This window comes from Mus musculus, chromosome 11, assembly GCF_000001635.26.
Source record: "Mus musculus strain C57BL/6J chromosome 11, GRCm38.p6 C57BL/6J".
Classification (NCBI taxonomy): Eukaryota; Metazoa; Chordata; class Mammalia; order Rodentia; family Muridae; genus Mus; species Mus musculus.
In genome coordinates, this window is record NC_000077.6 from 108,589,268 (window position 1) to 108,612,549 (window position 23,282).

The window sequence follows — 23,282 nt, forward strand, 5'->3', positions numbered from 1 at the left end:
TGTCTCCTTTGAGATACATCTGCAAGCCCCTTTGCCCGCTTTTAAATGGCTGTCTCTTGCTGTTCTGATGTTGACCCTTTCTGAAATATACTCCATCCAGTGTCAGAGAATTGTTATAGTAGCTGTAAAGAAACCTTTGCCTTTACATCTGTTTGTTTTGTTGACAATTCATTTTGTTGCTGTCCCAGTGAATCTTTGCTAAAACTAATGCCAAGAAGCACTGCCCATGTCTACTCCTGGTCGTATTACAATGCCAGGTGTAATGTTTACATCTTTCCTCTGTTTTGAATTTTGAGTATATTGTGGGAAAGAATCCAATTCCACCCTCATAGGTAGATAACCAATTTTCCAAATGCCATTTTTTGAAGAAATGTCCTTTTCTGTGATCTTGGCATGCGTGTGGAAAATCACCTGGCTATGGATGCATGTTCATTTCTAGATTCACATCCCAGTGGTCAGTGTGTCTCATTTTCTGCCAGCGCCGTGCTGTTCCGATTACTGTTGCTTCAGTGTATGTCTTGTCGGGTAGCATGATAGCTTCTGATTACTGTAGCTTCAGTGTATGTCTTGTGTCAGGTAGTATGATAGCTTCAGCTTTGTTCCTTTCTGCTCAAGATTGCTTAGGCTTTCAGAAGGCTTTTATGGTCCTTTGGAATTTTAGGATTGTTATTATCCAGTTCTGTGAGCACTATAGTGGAACTTGGTAGGAATGCCACTGAATCTGGGGATTGCTTTGGTTGAGATGGACATTTAAAAAGTATTAAGTATTCTAAACAGAGAGCACAGGATGTCTTTGTATTGAATTATTTTTATTGGTTTCTTTTTTAAGCATTTTATAGTTCTAATACATACATTCGTTAGCTGTTCATTTGAAATTATAACTATTCATTAGACTGTTATGAGTGGGATTTTTTTTTTGTTCTTAAATTCTTTTGTTGGTGGCATATATCAACATTCCTCGTGTTAAACTGCTGCTCTGTATTTGACAACTTTATTGAATTAGTTAGTTCTGACAGTTTTTAGTGATATCTTTAGGGGCTTTTATTTGTAAGATCAGAGATGATTTTATTTCTGTTCCTGGTGCACTCTTTCTTTCTCTCAGCATGCCCTTGCTCTGACCAGGACTTCCATAGCTGTGGAGAAAAGGGTGGAAGCAGCCATCCTTGTCTAGTGCCTTCAGTTAGAGACCTGTCAGCTGTTCACAGTTGAGTGTGATGCTAGTTTGGGCACTAACCTTATTATTGTGTTGAGGTGCAGTCTCTCTCTGTTGAATTTGTCAAGAATTTCTAATGATAAAAATGTTGACTTTCAGCTACTGTTGCGGGCACACTCCTGTCATCTCAGCAATGGGAGTCTGAAGCAGGCACCTGGATTTCCAGGCCAGCTTAGGCTAAATGTGGAAAAATCACATTTCTTAAGATCCTCTTAAGGAAAGAAAAAGGCATTGACTTTGTTTAATGCTTTTCTTTAAACTCTTGTGGTGATTACATAGACTTTTTTCTCTTATTTCCTTAATGTGTGTTTTATTGTAGTTATGACATTAGAACATATTCAGATGTATAGCAATTTTCATCCCTTTTTGAAATTATCAAAGTATACTAAAATGGTCACCTGTTCCATTCTCTTAGCAGCCTTGCTTTTATCACTGATTGTTTAAAGTTTGAGATTTTAAGAGGTGGCCAAAATTTAAACTATGAAATACAAGTTTTTAAAATTTTTATTTTTAACTTTCACAGATGGAAAAAGTGGAAGCAGACCTAACGAGATCCAAGTCTCTCCGTGAGAAGCAGTCCAAGGAGTTTCTGTGGCAGCTGGAAGACGCCAAGCAGAGATATGAACAGCAGGTTGGCCTTTCATTTTCATGATAGCGGTTAATTTTTAATAGGAATATAACTCCTCTTTTAATCATCTCTCTATCACAGAAATCTCCATAAAATATAAACATAACCATTAATATATTTGAAGTATTTAAAATAATACATTGTATTGAAACCCAGACAGAAGAGCTTTAATATTCTTCTGAAGGTTATCTCGATGGTGTTATTCTGAACATTTAATTGAAAACTTTATTGTCATTCCTGGCTCCCTCTATCCCTCTATCTTAGAATTTAGAATTTACTCAAAGATTACAGGATAGAAATGGAACTGCTGTGTGCAAGTCTCTGCTAGCATCACTGGGCATTGCTAGTCAAGGAGGCAAGGCTCCCTTGCTGATGCACTGTAGATTTTGGTACACAGTCAACAGGTGAGTAAAAGTTGAAGTGACTGGAAAGTGAGTCAAGAGGAGAAGAGAAATATGCTAAGAACTGCCCATAGGCAGGCAGGAGTCTGGTCCTCAGCACGGATAGATGGATCATTCGGACCTCTGCTGGGAGGTCTCTGGAGCACCAGGAGGGAGCTGCCAAGAGGCCTCTGAGGCACAGCATTCTAAGCAGGGAAACTAGAAAGTTACAAGAACCCATAAAGAGAGTGAGCTGGGGGGGCAAGTGACAGTAAGCCCAGGCTAGACAAAACATTGGAGGAAGGTTCCTAGCTGTGGGAGCAGGGGAGTTAGACACAAGCTATGGTGGAAGGATTTTAGACTTTAAAAATCAAATGTTCTTATCTTTTTAAAAGTCTCTTAGAATATTTAAACTACTATTAATTTTTTATTTATCTAATTTGCTTGTCCTTAACATCTGGAAAAGCATTAACTGGATTTGTAATTCAGGTTACTAAATTTATTTCTAAAGATATTTGAATCTTTGAAATCTTAAAATAAGCATTATTTTTAAAATTCTACTTTAAGCTCCATTAATCTGGTACTATATCAAAACTAATTAATCCCTTATGATCATTGGATTTTGTTTACTCTACTAATTGATAGGAATTAGTGGTCTACTTGAATTCAGGAAAAAAAAGCAACAACAACAACAAAACACCCCAAGCCTGATCTGCTCCGTGTCCTGAGGGTTGCTGTTTTAATCTTAATATATTCATAAAAATAAATGCCTAGGTTAACCTCCATGGGGCTTGTATCACCGCATATGCTTAAAAGCCAGTGCACGTGCGTGAGGCTTTCTTGTTTAGAATCTGAGTCCCACTTGTGTTGTGAGCAGGCAACTCATGCCCACCTTTGAGATCTAAGCTGTGGGCAAGGCTTGTTAGCAGATTTTACATCTTTTTAGCCTATATCATTTGTTGTTGTTGCTATTTCTCTAAAATTTGGCAGATAATTTTGTACCTAAAATCTGTTCTTTATTGAAAAATTGTCTCTTACAACTCTGTTCTTAATATATATTTATATTAGTATAATATTAACATAATATAGTAATTATTAATGTATTATAATCCTAGTTGTGAGATAACCTGCTCAGAGTGCCAGGCTAAATTGTGTACTAGAGAAGTAAGAACAGTGAGATAAGTGGACTTGATTAAGTAGGAGCGAGGAGGAGAAGAACCTTCCCTACAAAGTATTTACACAGTGTCCAAAAGGCATGTGTGTGTGCATGTGTACATGTGCGCATGTGCACTTGCTTGCTTACTTATGTGATTGTGTGTGTGTATGTGTGTGCAAAATTATTTGGAGTAATAGAAAGTTGAAGAGAAAATAAATAACACTAAATCTATCTGATGCAGTACTGTGTCAAAATATGCAGATTTATATGCTACATTGATAAGAGGAATAAACTACATTTTATCTTATTTGTGTAAAATTAAAGGATATGTATCCACATCATGTAATTAGATATATAAATTCAGCAAAAAATTTTTGTAAAACTACGCACTTCTATTGAGTGAACACAGCCTTGTAGGTTAGAAGTATAATGACTGAATATTTTCCCATCATGCTCTAGGTATCCCACTGGACTTGGAATTAACAAATCTGCATGCCCATTGCATGGATATTAAAAACAGCAATGTTAATAATCTATAGAAAACACAGAACATTTATATCACATTTTGAGAGCTTGCTGGTGCCATGATGAACTCCAGACTTACAGATCTGCCTTACCAGGTTTTCTCATACAACACTGCCACCTACTTTTCCAGTCACCTTTCAGATCAAAGAGTGACAGGTTCCCTACTATCTTGTCATTCTTTTCACCAAGGGTAAATACTACACTGTGGCTCTAGCATCTGTCCCCAAGCCCTTTCTTCTCTCACTGGGGCAGGGTGACCCCTGGTGTGGTGAACACATATGGTATGTGAGGCTCCTTACCTACTTCCTGGAGTATTGGAGTATGATTATTTTAACAGAAAGCATAGGGCTTTACTATTGAGGTGATATTCCTGTTAAAACAAACATAGACTTTCTGCCTTGTAAAAATGCAAAGCTCTCACTACTTTCTAACACGAAATTGAACATTGTAAAGAAGCTTTGGTCTGCAGTCTACTTCTGACTGTGGCTTCAGTCCCTGGGGGTCACTAGTCATCAGTGCTGCTGCTGGGAGGTTCTTCAGTGGCAACGTTCAGAGCGCTTCCCCAGTCAGTCCTTACATTTCATAAGGAAGGAACTGACATTAGAGGAAGTGAGAACATTCTGCCTTTGGGCCTCAGTTTCCTTCTCTGCGCTTGGTTTTTGAGCTCCTCCCATTATGGAAAACATCTTACTGGGAGATATAATGATTTTAGAAAAGCAAAGAACATTATCTTGGGCCAAATGCAGGCACAAAGTGTACAGATGTGGAAGGAGAAACATCAAACACGTGGGATAAATGCTCACAAATATCCTGCAAAGCCCAAGCTTGCATTGGGATTTCCTGCTCCTTTCCTGCCTAAGCCATTGGAACAGAAAGACAATTCTAATTGTTTTTTCACAGACTTCATTCATGTTGGAAACAAACAGTCAGCTAGGCATGCTAGGATTTCCTGAATCATGGAAATGTGTTTTTGGCAATTCTATCTTACCACTCTTTAATCTTCTATTTTATATCTTCCCTTTATACTATAAAGCCTTTAAAGAGAAATGTTGTTCAGTAGATAAACAAGTAGTCACAGTTTTCAGGAAGAATAAGTGTTTATTGTTAGTGACTGTGAGAAGCAAACATGGGGCCATCCCCTAGCAAGGTCATGATTTGAATGATGTGAACCAAAGCTTCTTGGCGACAAACACAGTGGCAGAGACAAGCTGGCCATTCTGCAAGACATGCAAAGGGGAAGTTTCCAGTTAGACAAGTTGGGGCATGGAGTGGGGCTGTTTAATCTACACGGAATAGAAGGAGTGAGGGAGCAGAGAGAGAGAGAGAGAGAGAGAGAGAGAAAGAGAGAGAGAGAGAAAGAGAGAGAGAGAGAAAGAGAGAGAGAGAGAGAGAGAGACAGGGGACAGAGACAAAGAGACAGAGAGAGAGAGAGACAGAGAGATTGTGATCCAGTCATTTAGCCAGTGGCCTTTGGTTGTAGAAAGTGTAGGTGGGGCCTCGTCACAGGTTGAGTTGCTTGCTGAAGCAGAGGGACAGGGGCCTTTCTGTAAGTGGAGAGGAAGGGGTGGCATGGATGTTGACACATGAACATATTTATGGTGTTTTGTCACTGGCAGCATGTCTTTTTGAGAGAGGACAATAATGTTTATTAAGACTAGAGAATTACAGGGGCAGAAATGTTCATTTAACTTGATTGCTCTGGTGGTTGCCAGAATGATGTAAAATTAGGAGAAAAACGTTTCTTCATTATTGAGGCTCCATATGTGGTTAGTGATGAAGAATTTGTGAATCTCCCTAAAATCTTATCAAAATGTACTTTCATATGATTTTTTAAATTCTAGCTGTGTGTAATTTACTGTGCCTTCTGTGTAGTGTGTTGCTATTTTTCTCTTTGTATTCTATCCACTTTATTCCTTTTGGAAAAGAAAAAAATTGCTTAGCTTTTCTTTTATATTTGAATTTTTTTTTTTATTTCCAGTGCTGGGATGGAACCCAGGGCTTCATGTATGCTAAGCAAGTTCTCCACTGCTGAGCTATATCCCCGACCTACAATCTATAATGAATAGTTTTTCTTCTAGAACATATTGTTCCTACAGGCTGAAGGATAAGAACTATTTCTAGCCATTAAGTTTTCAAAGTCAAAGATCTAAGTAGTTGAGGCTACTGGGCCTTGGGCGTGTGGACAAGCCAGGTGTGTGGGTTTGGGGACACAGGCTTTAGAAATGCAAAGCATACTGTCTTTCTTTTATTGTGTGTTGTTAATGGGTAGGGAGCAGCTGAGGTTTTCCCACCTAGATTAGAGAATGATAAAAAGAATGTGAATTAGGGGGGTAAGGGTGAGGGCAGTGTCCAGAGTATGGAATATATTTGTTTCATTTTAAAGGTACTTCATTTAACATTTCTCCTGGGATAATAACTCTTTGCATTGTCTTATTAGATTAAAATATGAACTGGAATCAGTGGTTTCTCACTTATTAATTCCTGTTTATAGAGAAAATGCTTTCATTAATCATTGTTTCAAAGGATTAGGATATGGCAGTGAAGAATTTTTTGATTTGAAATTGTATTGTGTTAAAACGAGGCAATGACCATTGTTTTCACAGTCCATAAGCTGGATCTTGACTGTGAGAGAAGGGGTGTTTTACATGGAGTTACTGTTAGGTAGGTTGGCAGCAGAGGACTATAATGAACTGACACTTGACCTTCTCCCTGAGGGAAGTGAAGGAAGAGCTCACTGCACAGCCTGAGGGGAGGGAATCCTATTCTAGGCAGTTACCAGAGCTTTCTGAGGCTGGAGCAGGTTGCTCTGGCTGCAGTGGAGTGAGCTGGAAAAGGCTCTGCAGCAGTGAAGTCAGAAGGTCTGTCCTGCCCAGTGCTACAATAAACTGTATGGAGCTTAGATTTCATTCCAAGTACAATGAGAAACTATGGGAACATTTGAGCAAGATCTGCTGTCTGTGGTTTGTTTGTTTGTTTTCCAAGTATTTTTGTGGCCCCTGGAGTGGAGGAAGAAAAAGAAGCAGAGAAGGACATTTGGACACGGTAGTGGTAGTCTGGTAAGAGACCATTCTCCAGTGCCTGGTAAATTCAGAAGTGGATGCTCACAATCATCCATTGGATGGAGCACAAGGTCCCCAATGAAGGAGCCAGAGAAATACCCAGGGAGCTGAAGGGGTCTGAAGCCCCATAGGAGGAACATCAATATGAACTAACCAGTACTCCCAGAGCTCCTTGGAACTAAACCACCAATCAAAGAAAACACATGGTGGAACTTGTGGTTCTAGCAGTATATGTAGTAGAGGATGGCCTAGTCGGTCATCAATGGGAGGAGAGGCCCTAGGTCCTGTGAAGGTTCTATGCCTAAGTATAGGGGAATGCCAGGACCAAAAATGGGAGTAGGTGGGTTGGGGAGCAGGGGGAGAGGGGGGCTGGAGGGGAAACTAGGAAAGGGGATAGCATTTGAAATGTAAATAAAGAAAATATCAAGAGAGAGAGAGACAGAGAGAGAGACAGAGACAGAGAGAGAGAGAGAGACAGAGACAGAGAGAGAGAGAGAGAGAGAGAGAGAGAAGAGAGAGAGAGGCTGCTCTCTTAGGGATTCTATTGCTGTGATTAAACACCATGACCAAAAACAGCCTGAGGAGGAAAGGATTTGTTTCAGCTTAGAGTTCTACACCATAGTCTATCATTAAGGAAAGGTAAGACAAGAAGTCAAACAGAACAGAAACCCAGAACAGGAACTGATGCAGAGGCTGTAGAGGGCGCTGCTTTCTGGCTTGCCTCTCATGGCTTGCTCAGCCTGCTTTCTTATACCTCCTACTAAGGTGTAACACCACCTACAAGAGACTGGGTCTTGCTAACCAAGAAAATGTCCTATAGCTTAATCTGATAGGAACATTTTATCAACTGATGTTTTCTTCCTGAATGACTCTAGCTTGAATCAAGTTAACATAGTAACTAGCCAACATAACCACCATTGCTGGGACTGTGGTGGAAATGGGAGGCAATGACAAGTGGTCATGGGGATCCAGGACAGCAGGGTTTCTCAGTGCTTGTGGAATGTAGATGGAACAAGATTGTTCCTACTGAGCAACTGGAGGAACCGTTGTGCCAGATGCTGAAATAGGAGTATACAGACAGGAAGCCCCAAGGTTGAACCCAAGATCATGAAAATAGAGGTGAGAAAGGGGTAGACACAGCAACAGAAGGGACTTAGAAGGAGCAGCCTGTGAAGTAAAAGAACTAGGGTGTGGTTGTATAAGGTTCACTCAAGGGTTTCCTCAAGGAAGGGAGATGTGAGTAGCCTTTTGTTTCAGGCCTTGCCAAGAGGGCCATTAGGTAGAAACTGAGACCTATTAAATTTGTCAAGCAGATCTTTAGCCAAGTAGTCCAGTTCTAGTTGAATATGGGAGCAAAGCCTGGATAGTATGGGGGGAGAGAGAACAGAGTACGAGCAGTCCTTTGGGAGAACACAAGGAGGACAGAGAAATGAGGTGATAACTACAGGTCTTCTAGGGTGAAGGGAAAGACTTCAAAAATGAAATAGATTCCAAACATACTTAGAAGTGAGAGTGATCCAAAAGAGTGAAAAAATGATGTGCTGACAGTGAGGGCTCACTTGTGAGAGTGACATTTTTATATTGTCAGAGAGTGGGTGGAACCAGTGATTAGGCAGCAGCAGATCTGCCCTAGCCACCACTCAAACTATAGATGGGCACAGACTTCACAGATGGACACATCAGTTTGATGCTGAGAAAATTGAAGTAACATTGTTCCATCTACTTCTGTTTGTGTGTGTGTAGACACATGCACATATGTGTGTGCACATGTGTGCACTGTGTGTACACATGTGAAAGTCAGAATTCAATCTCGGGTGTTGTTCCTCCTTTAATATAGGGTCTCTCACTGTTCTGCAGCTCACTTATTAGCCCTGCCTGACTAGCCAGTGAACACTGGATCCACCTGTCTCTGTCCTATACCCTAGAATTACTAGACTTGTGACACAGCATCTGGCTTTTGTTTACATGTTCTAAGAGTGGGACTCAGGTGCTCATGCTTGCACAAGCAAACACTTTACCAACGGAACTATCGCTCCAGCCCTGATTTTATTCTTTGTTTGTTTCTGGACCCATATTGTTCAATTTAAAATGATGGATGATTATGAAGTATTGCAGGTCAAGGAGGAGTCTGTTTTTCCCAATTAGTGACAAACTTTATGGTTATGCTAGTTAATATTACTCCAACAGCAGTGATATGTTTGATTAAGGCAGTCTACACTTTATCTAGAACTGAGGGCATGTCAGAGAGACAGATGTAAAATTAATAGAACTATAAAGTTAAGGTGTGGTCCAATTCCAAAATTGAACTCCACCTATAAAGGTGAATTCTTAACTAAGATGCTTATCATTCACACTTGAGATGAGCATTATTAAAAGAAGAAATGCTTCCTGAGTTTCCATTGATATCTGGCATAGAGAAATTATAGCTGTTTTCATCAAGCTTTAATATGCAGGACTATTTTTGTTAATCATCACCCCTGGGCTTGCAAGTATTTTCAAGTGTTCAGTGAGAATCTAGGGTGGGGATCAGTTGTAGAGCACTGTCTACTCAGATAGCATGCATGGTGCTTCATTCATCAACACTGAGAGAAAGTGGTGAGTGTTAACTGTGTGAGAGACTGCTCTGCTTAGTCACAAAGACAGACTTGCTTCCAGCCTCTGGCTTGCAATACATCTTGAACAGCAGAACCTTCAGAATTTATTTCTTTTCCTTGGTATTAACAATTGACTGAGAGGAAAAAGGATATGCTGCCAAGCCCTCCACAATCTCCAGGAACAGTTATCATGTCATATTATATTTTGAAACAGAACTTTTCTAGCTAAAATGAACTGAGGTTCGACAGATTTCATGGATGGTTCTTTTTCTTATAGAAAATATTGAATCCTGGAGTCTCATGGTCATCCACAGATGATAGGTTGTATTTCTACACTGTCTTCCTTTTGGTCTTTTGCATGTAGGGGTGGCTAATGTGGTACGTGTATGTGGAGATTAACATACACTCATAGGGATCATACATAGCTCTCAATGTTTCTCATTGCCCTGGGACTTGGCTAACCTGGCTGGGCAGTGAGCCCCAGTGATCACCCAACTCTCCCTCCCCAGAGTTGGGATTGTAAGAGTGTCTCCATGCTCAGCTCTTATGTGGGTATTGGGTGTTGAACGTAGGTGCTCATGCTTGCTATAGATCCAACCTTTTTTAGTAGGAAAGAAATACTTTTGTGCCTATTTTTATCAAGATTTAGATTTTGTGCAAATTATTCTCAGAACTAAAAAACTGGCATCTTGAAGAGTTGAGCCTGTCCCTCCATGCAAAAGTATGTTTCAACTGTGCTTGACTGTTTATACATATACACCCCAGTGAAGGTTGGAGAGGATCACAAGACCCTCATGGACGATCTGACTACTCTCTGCTACCTGTTGCAGGTAACTCTGCTGTGATTGCTGTGGCCTCTCAGAGGGATAAGTTTGAGGTCAAAAAAGATTAGGAGGGGGGAACTCCATCTATACAGCTATTGAGACCCTCATCCTTGTGTGTAAAACCTTTGGGGGAGGAGTTCCCACACCCTAATAAGTATCCCTTTATCAATACTTTATAAGGAAACCCAATAAACTCCTTGGTTCTTCAGAGTGAACTTTCATGGAATTGTGCCCCAGTTTGCCACTAGGGCCATAGGAGAAGGTATAGACATTACTTACTCTCCATAGGAGGAATTTTTGTAACAATTAGTCACAAAATTATATCAAGTGTCAGATTTTGTATTACAGTGTATTTTCACTCTGACTCCAAAGACACCAAGAGGGTTGTATATGCCCTGAAGGGAGGGCACAGGTAAGGAAGTAATTTTCTTATGCAACAGAGTAGCACCTTTTGTATCTTAAAATTATTTTAAAAGATGCCAACTCCTTTTGTAAGGACATAAAACCAGTCTAGTGAGGTCATGCCAAAATCAGAGTAAAGTTTACCCTACTTGAGCTGGATGTCTAGCGTCTTAAAGAAAGATGTAGCTCCTTTTAACACTTTAGATGTGGTCTTTTGCTCAGAGCTATAACCAGATGATGATATTAGGTCTGTGTCTCAGGAATGGGCAGTATAAAGGTTCTACCTGCTTCTTTGTGTGGATATTGTACCATGTCTTACAAGGAGTATAAAAGTAATACTAAATTTCATGAGCAAGAAATTAAAGTTTTCTACAGAGAACACTCTAGTGGAATTTGGCATGGTATTGAAATGTTGCCTGGTAATCCCTATAGAAAAAAAAATCTCTCTTTTAATAACTAATGTATTTAAGTAAACTATTCCTTGAACTATTATTGTGCTGATCAAAACCCACAATGACTTAACTGCTTTTAATTTGTCATTTAAAAAATGTAGGTAGATTTGTGAGATAGCTTAGCAGTAAAGGCCACAAATGCCGGAGTTGAGTCCCTAAGACCCACATGGTAGAAGGAACAACAGATCCTTTCAAGTTATACTCTAGTGAGTGCGCGCACGCATATACACACACACTATAACCTAATGTTTAACAGATATTTAGAGTAGTTTCTGGTAGTTTTTATTAGTGAGCTTCACTGCTCTTCCAGTTATACTGACCCATGGTGGAGGTACCAGACTCCCTGGCAAAATGTTTGGGGGGGGGATCAAAACTGAGGAAATGAAAATACCAGGGTAGTTTATGCCACTTAGTCCAGAAAACCTATCCCAAGAGGGGCCTAGTTGCTAATATTACCTTCTCTAGAGGACTTTACTGTTGGTGGGAATGCTGTGTCTATTGAGCAGCTCATGCTGTCTTGGCTTCCTCTGTGTTCCAGTGGACAAATGCAGGAGGTTTTTTTTTTTTTTTTTTTTTTTTTTTTTTTTTTTTTTGGAACTGAGCTATCTACTTTCAACAGCATGGTAGGGATCAAAAATGGTATTCAATACATGGGACACCCAGTGTCTGATGTTAGGCAAAACAATCAGAGAAGCCTGCAGATGAAGGGTCTTTCCCCACAGGGTCTCTAGTGATAGATAGATAGATAGATAGATAGATAGATAGATAGATAGATAGATAGATAGATAGATAGACAGACAGATAGACAGAGCGAGCGAGCATGGTTTTCTAGGAGTAAGATAGACATGGAGCCAATGAGAGGAGTAATCAGTGTGCAAAACATGAGGGCAAAGTCTAGGGTTGGTGAACATGCTTTAGTTGTCTTGTTAAGTGGAAAATCACAGTCCTTCACCTAGATATCGTATCTATGAGGGTTACAGACCCAGAGACCATTGCTGTGGAGGGATAGTGCATGCCTTGTCGAAATACTCTTGCAACACTCTATGGAAACATTCCTCCAATGGAAGCTGTTGCAGCATGACATGGGAACTAACTTCATTCAGAACCTCCAGAAATGACTGTTGTTAATGATGTCAGCACATAAATTTCATGAGGTTGATAAATCTACGAATAAGGAGGTTGGAGATAAAAACAGATTTTTAGAACAGGACCATACCATACTTGCCAGTTTTGTTTAAATGTAAATTTTAATTTTAAGTGAATTTTGATGGAGAAGAAAAGAAATTGAAACATTTCTGAAGTTTAGAAAGCTATTTCTTCATATAAGGGGTACTTTGGATGTTAAAAGAATACTGATTATGACACATCAAGTTTATGGTGCTTTAAATTTTTTTGAGGACATTAGTTATTTCCTACCACAACAACTCAAGTTAACTTGTCTAGACTTCTTTGCTGCTCCTCTCAGTCTGTCATTTATAGCATTATCCATTGTTGAGGTCTGATAGATAGATAGATAGATAGATAGATAGATAGATAGATAGATAGATATACATATATATATATATGTATATGTATATGTATATGTATATAGTCCTATGACCCTTCCTACAGTTATATGGATTTGGGTTTATTTAAATCAGTTTCCTTGCAGTTTGGGTATGATGAGATCTTGTCATTGAACATCTTTATAAGAGCTCACAGTACGGTCACTATGTGGCTGGTCCAGTAATTACCAAGTGTGTAAATGGTGGCTTCACTGGGTAACAAGCTCTCTGGCTATCCTTTTCCACCAGAGCTTTGTGTACAGTTTCACATTGCCTTTTGACACTAAATATTAATTTTAGCTTTTCTAGTCATCTCATAGTTTCTCAAATCTTACCCACAACTCTTACTGTTTATATGACTGGTTTGGGTTTGAGGTCACCATGTTTGAACTGAGTGATAACCCAGAGCCGTTCTCAGTTGTAATTCATTTTCTTTGGTGCACAGTGTGCACTTTGATATCTTATTTTAGAGAAGTTTTCAGTTTTCCTAGGTTTCTTTTTCTTCCTTGCTTTCTACTTTCTCTGGGACTGGAACCCAGGTCTTTTGGAAGAACAAGAAGAGCTCTCAGCCATTGAACCATTGCTCCAACCCTCATTTTATCTTGACACAATGTTTTATAGATGTCTAAACATGTTTTTAGCTGTTCCATGCCTCTTAGAAATGTGAAACTCTCTTGACTCTTCATGCGTACTTCTTTAACCAGTCTTTGTCACTGTGCATCCCATTCTCCTTTGCATATACAAAGGCCTGGATCTTCCCACCTCGCTTGACTCAGAATCTCACTGACTGACCATGCAGTATTCAGCCATGTGTATATTATCTGATTTTACAACGTGGGCATTTCCATAATCTAACTCTTCTTCTACATTAACTCTTAGACTTTATTGCTCCACACAAAGTATCCATTAGTCCAAAACAAGAAGGATGGTGCTTAATGCTTCCCTGAGAGCTGTGCTCCTGAGTAAAGGACCATTCTAAAAAGTCAAAGGACCACTCTTTACTATTCAGTTGATATGGAAGGACCAGGGTCTAGCAAAGCTTTGATTTCTAACACAGTACCACCCCAGTGATGCACTTCGTGATTGTGAATATCATCTTCAGAATATTTCGGTTTTTTTCCCCCTGTGGACTCTGCCATTTATCTGGAGAAGACAGGATAATCTGACAGTGAAGAAACCTAGGCTGAATCCAGAAGAGGCTTAGAACATTCAGAAGTAAGCTGCATAGTCTGTAAGTGAGCAGAGAGTCCTCAGCTCTTGCATTTATCAGGATTCGCTAACCTAGATATTTATTCCTTAAGAAGACTTACTGGAAAAATATTAAACTAACAATTCATTAACATCCACTTTTACAATTGAAATTCCAGTAACTCTTTTCTTATTTGTTTTTTAAAATGATGAAACACATTTGACCAATACAGAATAATTGGCTAGGCTATCAGAACCCTTTGGTTCCTGGGGTTAGAAAGATGCTGAGGTAATGTGGGAACAAACTATCACTAGATTGTAGAAGAGCTCAGCAATGTCATCCTGGGATGGTAGTGTTCCATGGAAGTCATCTTCATCCTCGGCCTCCTGACTTCTTTTCAGCCTCTCTTCCGCCCCAGGCCTTTGGGGTCAGAATGTAGGGATGACACCACTGTCGTATTCAAGACTGAATGTTCTTTAGTTATTATTCTTAGAGCTCTGATGGCTTATAAATATCTGATTTAATTGCCACCCTCTACAAGAAAACAAAAAACAAACAAAAAATCCGATCCTCTCTACTTCAGGCTAAAAGCTGCATCAGTCTTTGGGTATAAATATTTAGATGGCTGTCTGACTGCATGTTCAATAGTGGTGTGTTGCTTCCTTGGGCTCATGCCCTCAACAACTATAGGCTTCTGGCTTGATTTGTAGTATAAGGTATGTATAGTCTTGCTCATGGAACAGGGCTCACATCTAGTCATTGCAAACATGTACATGTGCGCGCACGCACACACACACACACACACACACACACACATATACAGGCCCTCCAACTTTCCATTGTGAATTGAGGAGGTACTCATGGAAGCTAATTGACTGCAAATGGTTGCTGAAGGAAGTGATGTCATTTCTCTAATGCAGGCGCGGGGACTAGGTGAGAAGAAGACAGGGCTCAGAAGGAGGGATTGGAGCACACCTGAGTAGTGGGGTGAACAGAACCACAATGCATTGTATGTATGTATGAAACCTGTAAGATCAAGGAAGGGTAAGCAGTTGGGCATCACTCATTACTAGGGCCTCATCCCTATTTCTTGCCATATGTCCTTTCAAGGGAAGTATTCTATAATTCTTCCGTTGTAGTTTCAGGTTATTTGGTTACTTATTTTGCTTCCTATCAATTTTGAGTCGTACCTATTTTTCCAAATTTTCAAAGACCTCAGTAGAATGTTCTATGCCTCCCTCTACTTCTCTTCATTGTAAAATATGTTTAGAGAATTTTGATTAACATTTTAAATTTTATTATAGTGATAATTGATACTATAACACTGAGTAGAAATAATAATGCATCCAAGAACTAAAGATTTTCTAGTTCAATAATTAATACAGTTAGCTGCTGAAAATCTGCTCTAATAATGCTCACTTTAGTTTCCCTTTTCTTTTGGGATTAATATTATACTTGTATAAATCACAGAATAAAACATATGCATTTATTTTAGATAATAAAAACCTTTTTCCTTTACTACTTGGTATACTTAGAATATACTATAAATGTGTACTATTTATCTCTTTACTAATACATTGAAATAATATATGGACAAACATCCAAATTTTAAGTAAATTTGATGCAAAACATATTTTCTATATTATTTATGTAGTATTGTAACATAATCATAAGTGTGTAGGTTCAAGAATTAGCATACATTTATTTTAAATAATATAACACATTTATGAACAATTATAAATTTATTATTGGTTTCCCAACTCTAAAGTCACAATAAAAATATTTTAAAACATATGTTCTAATCTAAAAGCAAACTTAATTTGTTTTTTTATTCTTATTTGCAATTAGGGAATTAAAACTTTAAAATTCATAGAAAAATTACTTCTGAGATTTAGTGTTGTGTGCATTCCTGGAGAAATGACTGCTATAGCTTTAAGATAAGGTAGTCTGGTGATTCATTGCAGGAAACAAGATCGATTTGGAGCAGACTCCTACTGTTAGCTTTTTTGAAGATGAATTCTCACGCTGAAAATAACACAACATATTCTAAATAACAGCACCCCCACACACACACCCTGAAATCCACCAAAACTGAAGAAAAATCCAAGTGACTGTTCTTAGCAGCTGTGTGGCCTGGAGTTCACTGGGGAAGCTGGCTTCCTGCAGTCCCCTATTCATCACCTGCTTCAAAGACAGCCTGGCTGGCTATAGTTTGCAGGCCAGGTAGGGTGCCATTGTGCACAGTCTGGGAGGATTAGTATCAAAGCTGCGGCAACCAGGCCCTTGGTCTCAGGCTGCCATTCAGTCTAGCAGGGAGAGGCTAAGACTGGCCAAGGTCACAGTCTCCAGTGTGGAGTGGACTGGGAAAGGATCCTGAGAATAGAATGCTTTTTATGAAATCATGGCGCAGGCTTGCGGCACAGCAGGTGCCCTTCTGGAAGACATAACATCTGTTTATGTTGGTGTGCCGAGCTGACAACGAGATAATAGAGCTTTGAAATTTATCATTTTATTTTTAAAAGACAACTGTATATACAATAATCCAGATGCGTATTTAGCTCAGATCTTTTATGGGGAAATAATAAAGGGAACTGATCGACTTAATTGTTGCTTTTTACATGTTTATATTCCAGCAGAAAGCAAGGCATACTGACTAGTAACCGTTTACAGCCATTGCTGATCAGTAATGCCTAGTTCTTGGGGAGGAAATACCTAGTATTCAACATCAATTTTTTCAGTGTTCAGACATTAGTGTCAACAGATTGCAAAGGATTTCCTGAATATGCCAAGCATATTGAATATTAGGGGTTTTAGATAAAATGCTCCCCATCAAATGAATGTATTTTAAGGGTGAGGTAATAATGACGCAAAAATAAAATTTTCAACTTGGACAAATTAGAGGAAAATTAAGCTGTACATGAGTTGTCATGACGACAAGGATGTTCTGTTGATGAACTGTCCTCCTCATTGTCCAATCAGATAGTAGAGCTGAAGCTGGAGCATGAACAGGAGAAGACGCACCTATTACAGCAGCACAGCGCAGAGAAGGATAGCCTAGTCCGAGACCATGATCGGGAAATTGAAAACCTGGAGAAACAGCTTCGCGCTGCCAATATGGAGCACGAAAATCAAATTCAAGAGTCCAAGAAACGAGATGCTCAGGTAATTATCAATAATATTTGCTAAAACGGGTGTCTATCTTAAAAAGTCATCAGCGTTTCATGTTTTCTTATTCTTCTTGATGCACGCTGTTTGATCATTTGCAAAACTGACATATAAATGTGATTTTTTTTGTTTTCTCCCCCCGCCCCACCCCCTGTTTGGAGGATGAATAAGGCTTTAACTACAGAAACCACAGGTAGCCAGATTAAAAATCCCATGGCGCGCTATAACTTGGTCCCTTTTTTTATAATCTTGTCTCAGTTCCTTTCATGATTTTTTTTAAAGGTATGCCCCTTACCCCTCCCCTCAGCCTTAGAAAATCCCTAAGAAATATATTAGCCTCACCCCTGGCTTTTTGTTTTAATCTCTGAAGGCAATCAAGTAGCTGCTTTCATATTTGCTTCTCCTGCCTATTGTTGTTTTTCTCCATGAGACTCTATGTTTGATTACCTTACTTGGATGATAATTGATAAAAATGACTCCAGAGAAGTGCTCTTTCTCATCAGGTCTGTTGCTTTTTCCTGCACACACACACACACACACACACACACACACACACACACACACACACACACACACAAGCCTCCTAGCCTCCATCTCTGTAGTCCCTGTTGGAAGCCATTTGGCAGAATAACCCCCAGCTGTGGTAGCATTTGACTCTTCAAACTTATGGATGAAATGTGCACTGTCAGCATGGAAAATTATCTTTATAAATTTCAGATGAAAAAAATCTTATTGGGTATGTATCTTTGTGGTACAATACATTCTTTAGGGTATATATAATCAAGGGCCTTTAGTATAGCCTCTTGAGCAGATTGCTGTGAAATTTTATTAAAGAAAAATGTAAGAGCAATTGACAACAATAAAAAGATAATTTTCTTTTCTAATAAAACCATATCATCTAGTGGGTCTAAAGACCTCTTTTGCCACTGAAATCCAAGCATGCTAACCACACTAGAAGCAACCCTGGTTATCCTTCCTTCTAAAATAAGAGAATTTCCAAATAGCAAAAGAAATCTTCTGGTTTGTATGTGTTTAAGCAATTCTGTAATTACCTAAACATCAACACATTTTTAATTAAAGAAGATGTTAATTTTTTGAGTGGAGAGCAGCTGGCGGTAAGGCAAAGAATGGGAGTTGGGTATTTTTCATTTGACCTTGGTTTGTCTTATTTCAGAGAGTAATTGGTACAATAGGAGTAGACTTGATCAGATTTTCTGTCAGTAATAGACATTTTTAGGGATGTATGTTTTGATTGCTTTATGGGTATGTGGTTACTAACAGGTGATTATTATAATACGCATGGTCCGAGAGTAATCATGTGGTTTCTAACAACGTTCATTATACTTTTGCTATTAACCTCATTAGAATCTTTAGAAAATATATGCTGTTGTTTTTGATTTTTTTTAAAGACTATTTTCAAACTTATGTTCTCCTTCAGACATAATGTTAACCTTACCATTGTCCTTCCATGATAAGGGACACGAGGTCTGGATCAGTATAGGATCTGTTTGCATGGAAAAATCGCATAATAGATACAATAAAACCCATTAGTTTGCTTACGTGCTGACTATTTTGGTGCTGTGGTGGAAAGCTGACACACTAGATGCCAAATTTATAGGAAATCTTTCTTATTTTGCATATGCCGTACCTGCCATGTAGGGCGCGGTTCGTCTGATCATAACAAAAGGGAAATTTCAGAACTATTATGTGTAATTCAACCATAGGAATGATGCAATATGGCTGTTAACTGGGTTTATGCTCATCAAAGTATTCACTGGGAAGACTCTGACCGTTTTCGATGCTTTGGTTTGGGAGATTTCACACATTTTGTGTTTTTCTTAAGCATTTGACTAAGTGAGATTGCTGTCATGGGAATGGCAGTAAGCCATGCAAACCCGGAGTCAGTTCATTCCTAAGCAACATGAGACGAATTGGGTACACATTGGTACCTAGATGTGTTCAGAGAATATACTTTTAAAGACCTTTTATTAACAACTACAGTTTAGAAAAATCTTATGGCTACCAAAACACTAAAAATGTGTGTCTATGGTGCTTATCTGAAGATATTAGCTCAGTATCCTTCAGGTAGCTCCTTAATTTTTATATTATGTCTTTTTATGATTGTGGCCTAAAAATTTAATGTATGATGTCTTGGAGTTATTGAATTCCATTCACAAATTTAAAATACACAAAATGGCTTGATGTTTTTCAAAATAGAAAATAAAAAAACTCACCATGGTATTTGATGTAGAAAAACACATATATTTTAAATATTAGATTGTTGAATTTTTTATTTCCAGAGAGATTTCATTTTCAGCTAACATTTGGTTCATCCAGTTTAGCATTGGAGGCCATTTTGTACAGTCCCTAGCTGGCAGAACACTACTGCAGTGTCTGATTTGGATAGTGTGGCTTTGTTTGCCGCTCTCTTCCATCAGATCCTGAGACTGAAGATAATATAAAAAATAAATCATTCCAGCTTCTTCCAATTACAGAGTATAGTATATACTGAAAGACAATGGTTACTATTTAGCTGTCCTTCTCTATGTAAGACTTGCCAATTAGGAACATCCTTTTAGTGAATATGATTATAATTGTAACAAATTAAAATTTACCCTAGTGATTCCCCCTTTCTATAATAAGGATATCACTTGTAATACATTTAAGAATAGTTAGTCCCCACCCTCATCTTATTAGTTCATTATTCTATGTGTATGTGTCATGTTTCATACTTTTTAGCAACAGAATATATTATTATGTGATAATTATGCTTGCTAAAATGTACATTAAATTTTGTCACCCTTGTTTAACATGTTCAGTCTGGATTTGTCTAAGATCATGTTTTAGAAAAAAAAAATCCAGATCGATGGAAATCAACACCATGGCTTATTCAAATATTTTCATTAACCAACATTCTCTTACTGAAATTGGAGAACAGTTTAATTGACTGAATCATATTTTAATATAAAGAAAATTTATAAATATCATCTTATAAAGCTCTGCTTAGCATGGCAGTTCTGTATGCAATTGTTACTTTGCTTTAGTATTAGCACATAGTGAGTTCATAATGTTGACCTGGAAGAAAAATAAATCCTAAGTTGTATCGACTTGTGGTTGTTGGTTGTCCATCTAGGATGATGACCCTTTCAGAGATTTCCTAATCTTGTCTCTGGTTGGCCTCAATGGGAGGTTTATATGAATACCAAAAGACAGTTTTATGGTGCCTTTGTGACCACCCCAGAGGTGGTGTTACCACCTTAGACGGTCCATGTGACCTGTTGCAGGATAGATAGATCAATAAGATAGGGCAACTGGCAAGCACTGTGAGCCCCTCAGGACAGCGTCCTTGGAGAAACTTATTAGCAATGTCTAAAAACATGTCAAACGTATGACTTCTATGTGCTCTATGGATTTTGCATGACATTGGCATACTGAATGTTATGAACTTCTTAAGTGAACAGTCATGATTCTAATCATGATAAAACAACTTTTGTGTAGTGAGTAGGTAAATCATCTTCATTTTGCTTTATTGATTCACATTTAGAAGTTCTACCCATTATAGACGTACTATGAAATGTAAAATTATAGACGTACTATGAAATGTAAAATTATAGACCTCTACTTTAAAAACTTTCCTTGGAAGATACTTATTTTTAAAACTTTTAAAAATTGTATTTTAACAGCATTACATTTTCTATTAATTTGCATACATGAGCACAAGTTATAAATTCCCATTGATAATTTGGATATGTGTACTGCAATGAATTAAGCATTAATATAACTCTTTAAAAAATTTTAAAGGGCTAATTGCACAATATGTGTAATCTGGACCTTATTAGTGTGTCTACTTATTGACAGTCTTTGGACTTAGCATTTGTCTATCAAAAGTTTTTTGACTTTTTAAAATATATATACTACTTTCAAAATTGTTAATAGAAACATTTTATAACAAAGTCATACTTTATGATCAAAATAATTGTTAAAGCAGAGGTGATGTTAAGTCACATTAGGAAATCTATACTTGTAAAAATTCTGTGGTTAAATGTGAGGTTCACCTGTGAGCTTGCTAGAAGCCACAGTAAAAAGGAGAAGGTGATGAATGTATGATTCTATTCACAATGAGAGAAGCTATCACTTTTCTCCCTAACTCTCATTTTGGTATAAATTTATGATATGAGACTGAGTACAAAATATGTTGGCATAAAACGGATGGTGTTTTCTGTAAATTAGGCATTTTCCAATATAAGGTGCAGGAACATTAGAATCTTTGAGCATTTACACAAAATGTAAGTAGCATACATTATATTAATGAACCCACATTTCATTATAATTTATTGGGAATATAATTTTTTTCAAATCAGAAAACAAAGCTACTATGAGATATATAAGTTTTAAGTCATTATATATCATATGAACAAACACTTTGAGTAACCAATCTACCAAATTCTAATGATGTCATTTTATTGTTGGGCCTGAATTCTAATAAAATATATTGAAGTAACAAACCTGGCAGGATCTGTAATATGTTCAGAATTTATCTAATTTCCAAATGCTTTCTACCTTCCATTACATTCTGTTCTCTGACCTGACTGTGAAAAAGTATTACATAATAAATCAAATGGTAGTCTGTGTTAGGAATAAAAGACATTTGTATCTGTACTAAAATGATTGAAATAGTGTTTCAACACCAGTATCTATTAATGTCATTCCTGTATTCTTAAGGAGGAAGTTTTTAGTTCTTTTGGTCACACCAGACTCATTGCCTAGAAAACCCAAACTATGAGAGGCAGCTGCTGAACAGTCACCCTGCCCGCTCTTCACCTCCTCATCTAGTGACAGTCATACTGCAGTGGCTGCCTGCTGCTCCAGCTGTGTACACACCACACTTGGACAGTTGTTCCTCACATACAGGAACAACTCTCTCCCTATTTGTATTATAAGGAGAGCAGAGGAGAATCCGTGTTTTAAGTGTTAAAAGGATTTTGCTTCAGTGCACAAAGTTTTTTCCAGGCAGTAGACAGCTGGTTGGAAAGACTTTTTATATTTCTCTTTTCTTTGCAAAAGGAAACATGACTTTTAGGGAAGATAACTACTAAAACCACACATTATCATGGTTTGCTTTATTAGTTAGGGTTTGTCACTAACTGCTATATTCCTCTATACATTTAGTGTGTAAGTAGAGCTTTCCTAACTAATATATTTTTTTAAAAAGCCAGTGAGGAAAATTCTATATTTTTCTAATACTATCCTGGATCAAAAAGATTTTTCCAGATGGAAGTGGTGAAAAAAATCCTCCTTATATTTTGCCATAGATACACTGATGGGAAGATCTTATTTTATTTGTATCCAACAGTGGTTTCTTTTACAGTGATATTAATGATGTACTTGTTATTTGTGTGATCTATAAATTAAAATGTATATCTATTAATATGAATTTAATGTGGCAAGAGTATAAGTCACTTCAAGTAAAGACAAACCTTTTAAAAAGATTTCTTGGTTTCTTTTCCCATTATAAATCTAAAATTGTTCACGTTATAAAGTACAAATATACTGGTAACTAAACCATTATAAATAAGTCATCTTAATATTCATTATGGAAAAAGAAAATTTAAAAAACAAAAATACAAGCTGAAACAAGGTAATTTATGATGATCCTTTCCTAGAAGAATTATACAGAGTATCTGTAGTTTTCTGCATATTTTTAAATGGGTTAGTTACCATGGAAACCACATGCTATGATATGTGGTCCACTTTAGATAAAGAATATTCATTTAAAGAGAAACCTTCTAAATAATAATGTATAAAGTAGTCCTTTTGAATTAACAACCTTATATCAACTAATAATGACTGCTTTAAAATTATATTCTTTGTTCTCATTATACTTAATGAGTTTCTTTGGAAATATTAAAATTGTTCTTGAAAAAGAGTTAATTAAATGCTGGAGACAATTTAAATACAGGTTAGAATGGGATGCCCCTGTAGTGCCAAAACAGTTCACCAAGGAACCAGAGGTCATTGAACCATAGGTTCTCCCAGCACACAAAGGTCTTAGTCATAGCTGATGACTTAAGTGTCTAATGATGATATAGTCAGGTTAGGGCAGCTAGAGATGACCACATTTCCATCATTTCAGTTCATAGATAAGAAATAT

General features: G+C 37.7%; 1 protein-coding gene across 10 annotated transcripts in view; it reads left to right on the top strand.

Moving 5' to 3' along the window:
• Window positions 1-23,282, top strand: part of Cep112 (centrosomal protein 112) — a 435,401-nt gene that overhangs the window by 164,053 nt on the left and 248,066 nt on the right. For all 10 annotated transcript variants that reach the window (XM_030246412.1, NM_029606.3, NM_001373899.1 and 7 more), the window contains 2 exons: window positions 1,737-1,844; window positions 16,946-17,128. In XM_030246412.1, the coding sequence (XP_030102272.1) occupies window positions 1,737-1,844; window positions 16,946-17,128 (291 nt within the window). The remainder of the gene's footprint in view (window positions 1-1,736; window positions 1,845-16,945; window positions 17,129-23,282) is intronic.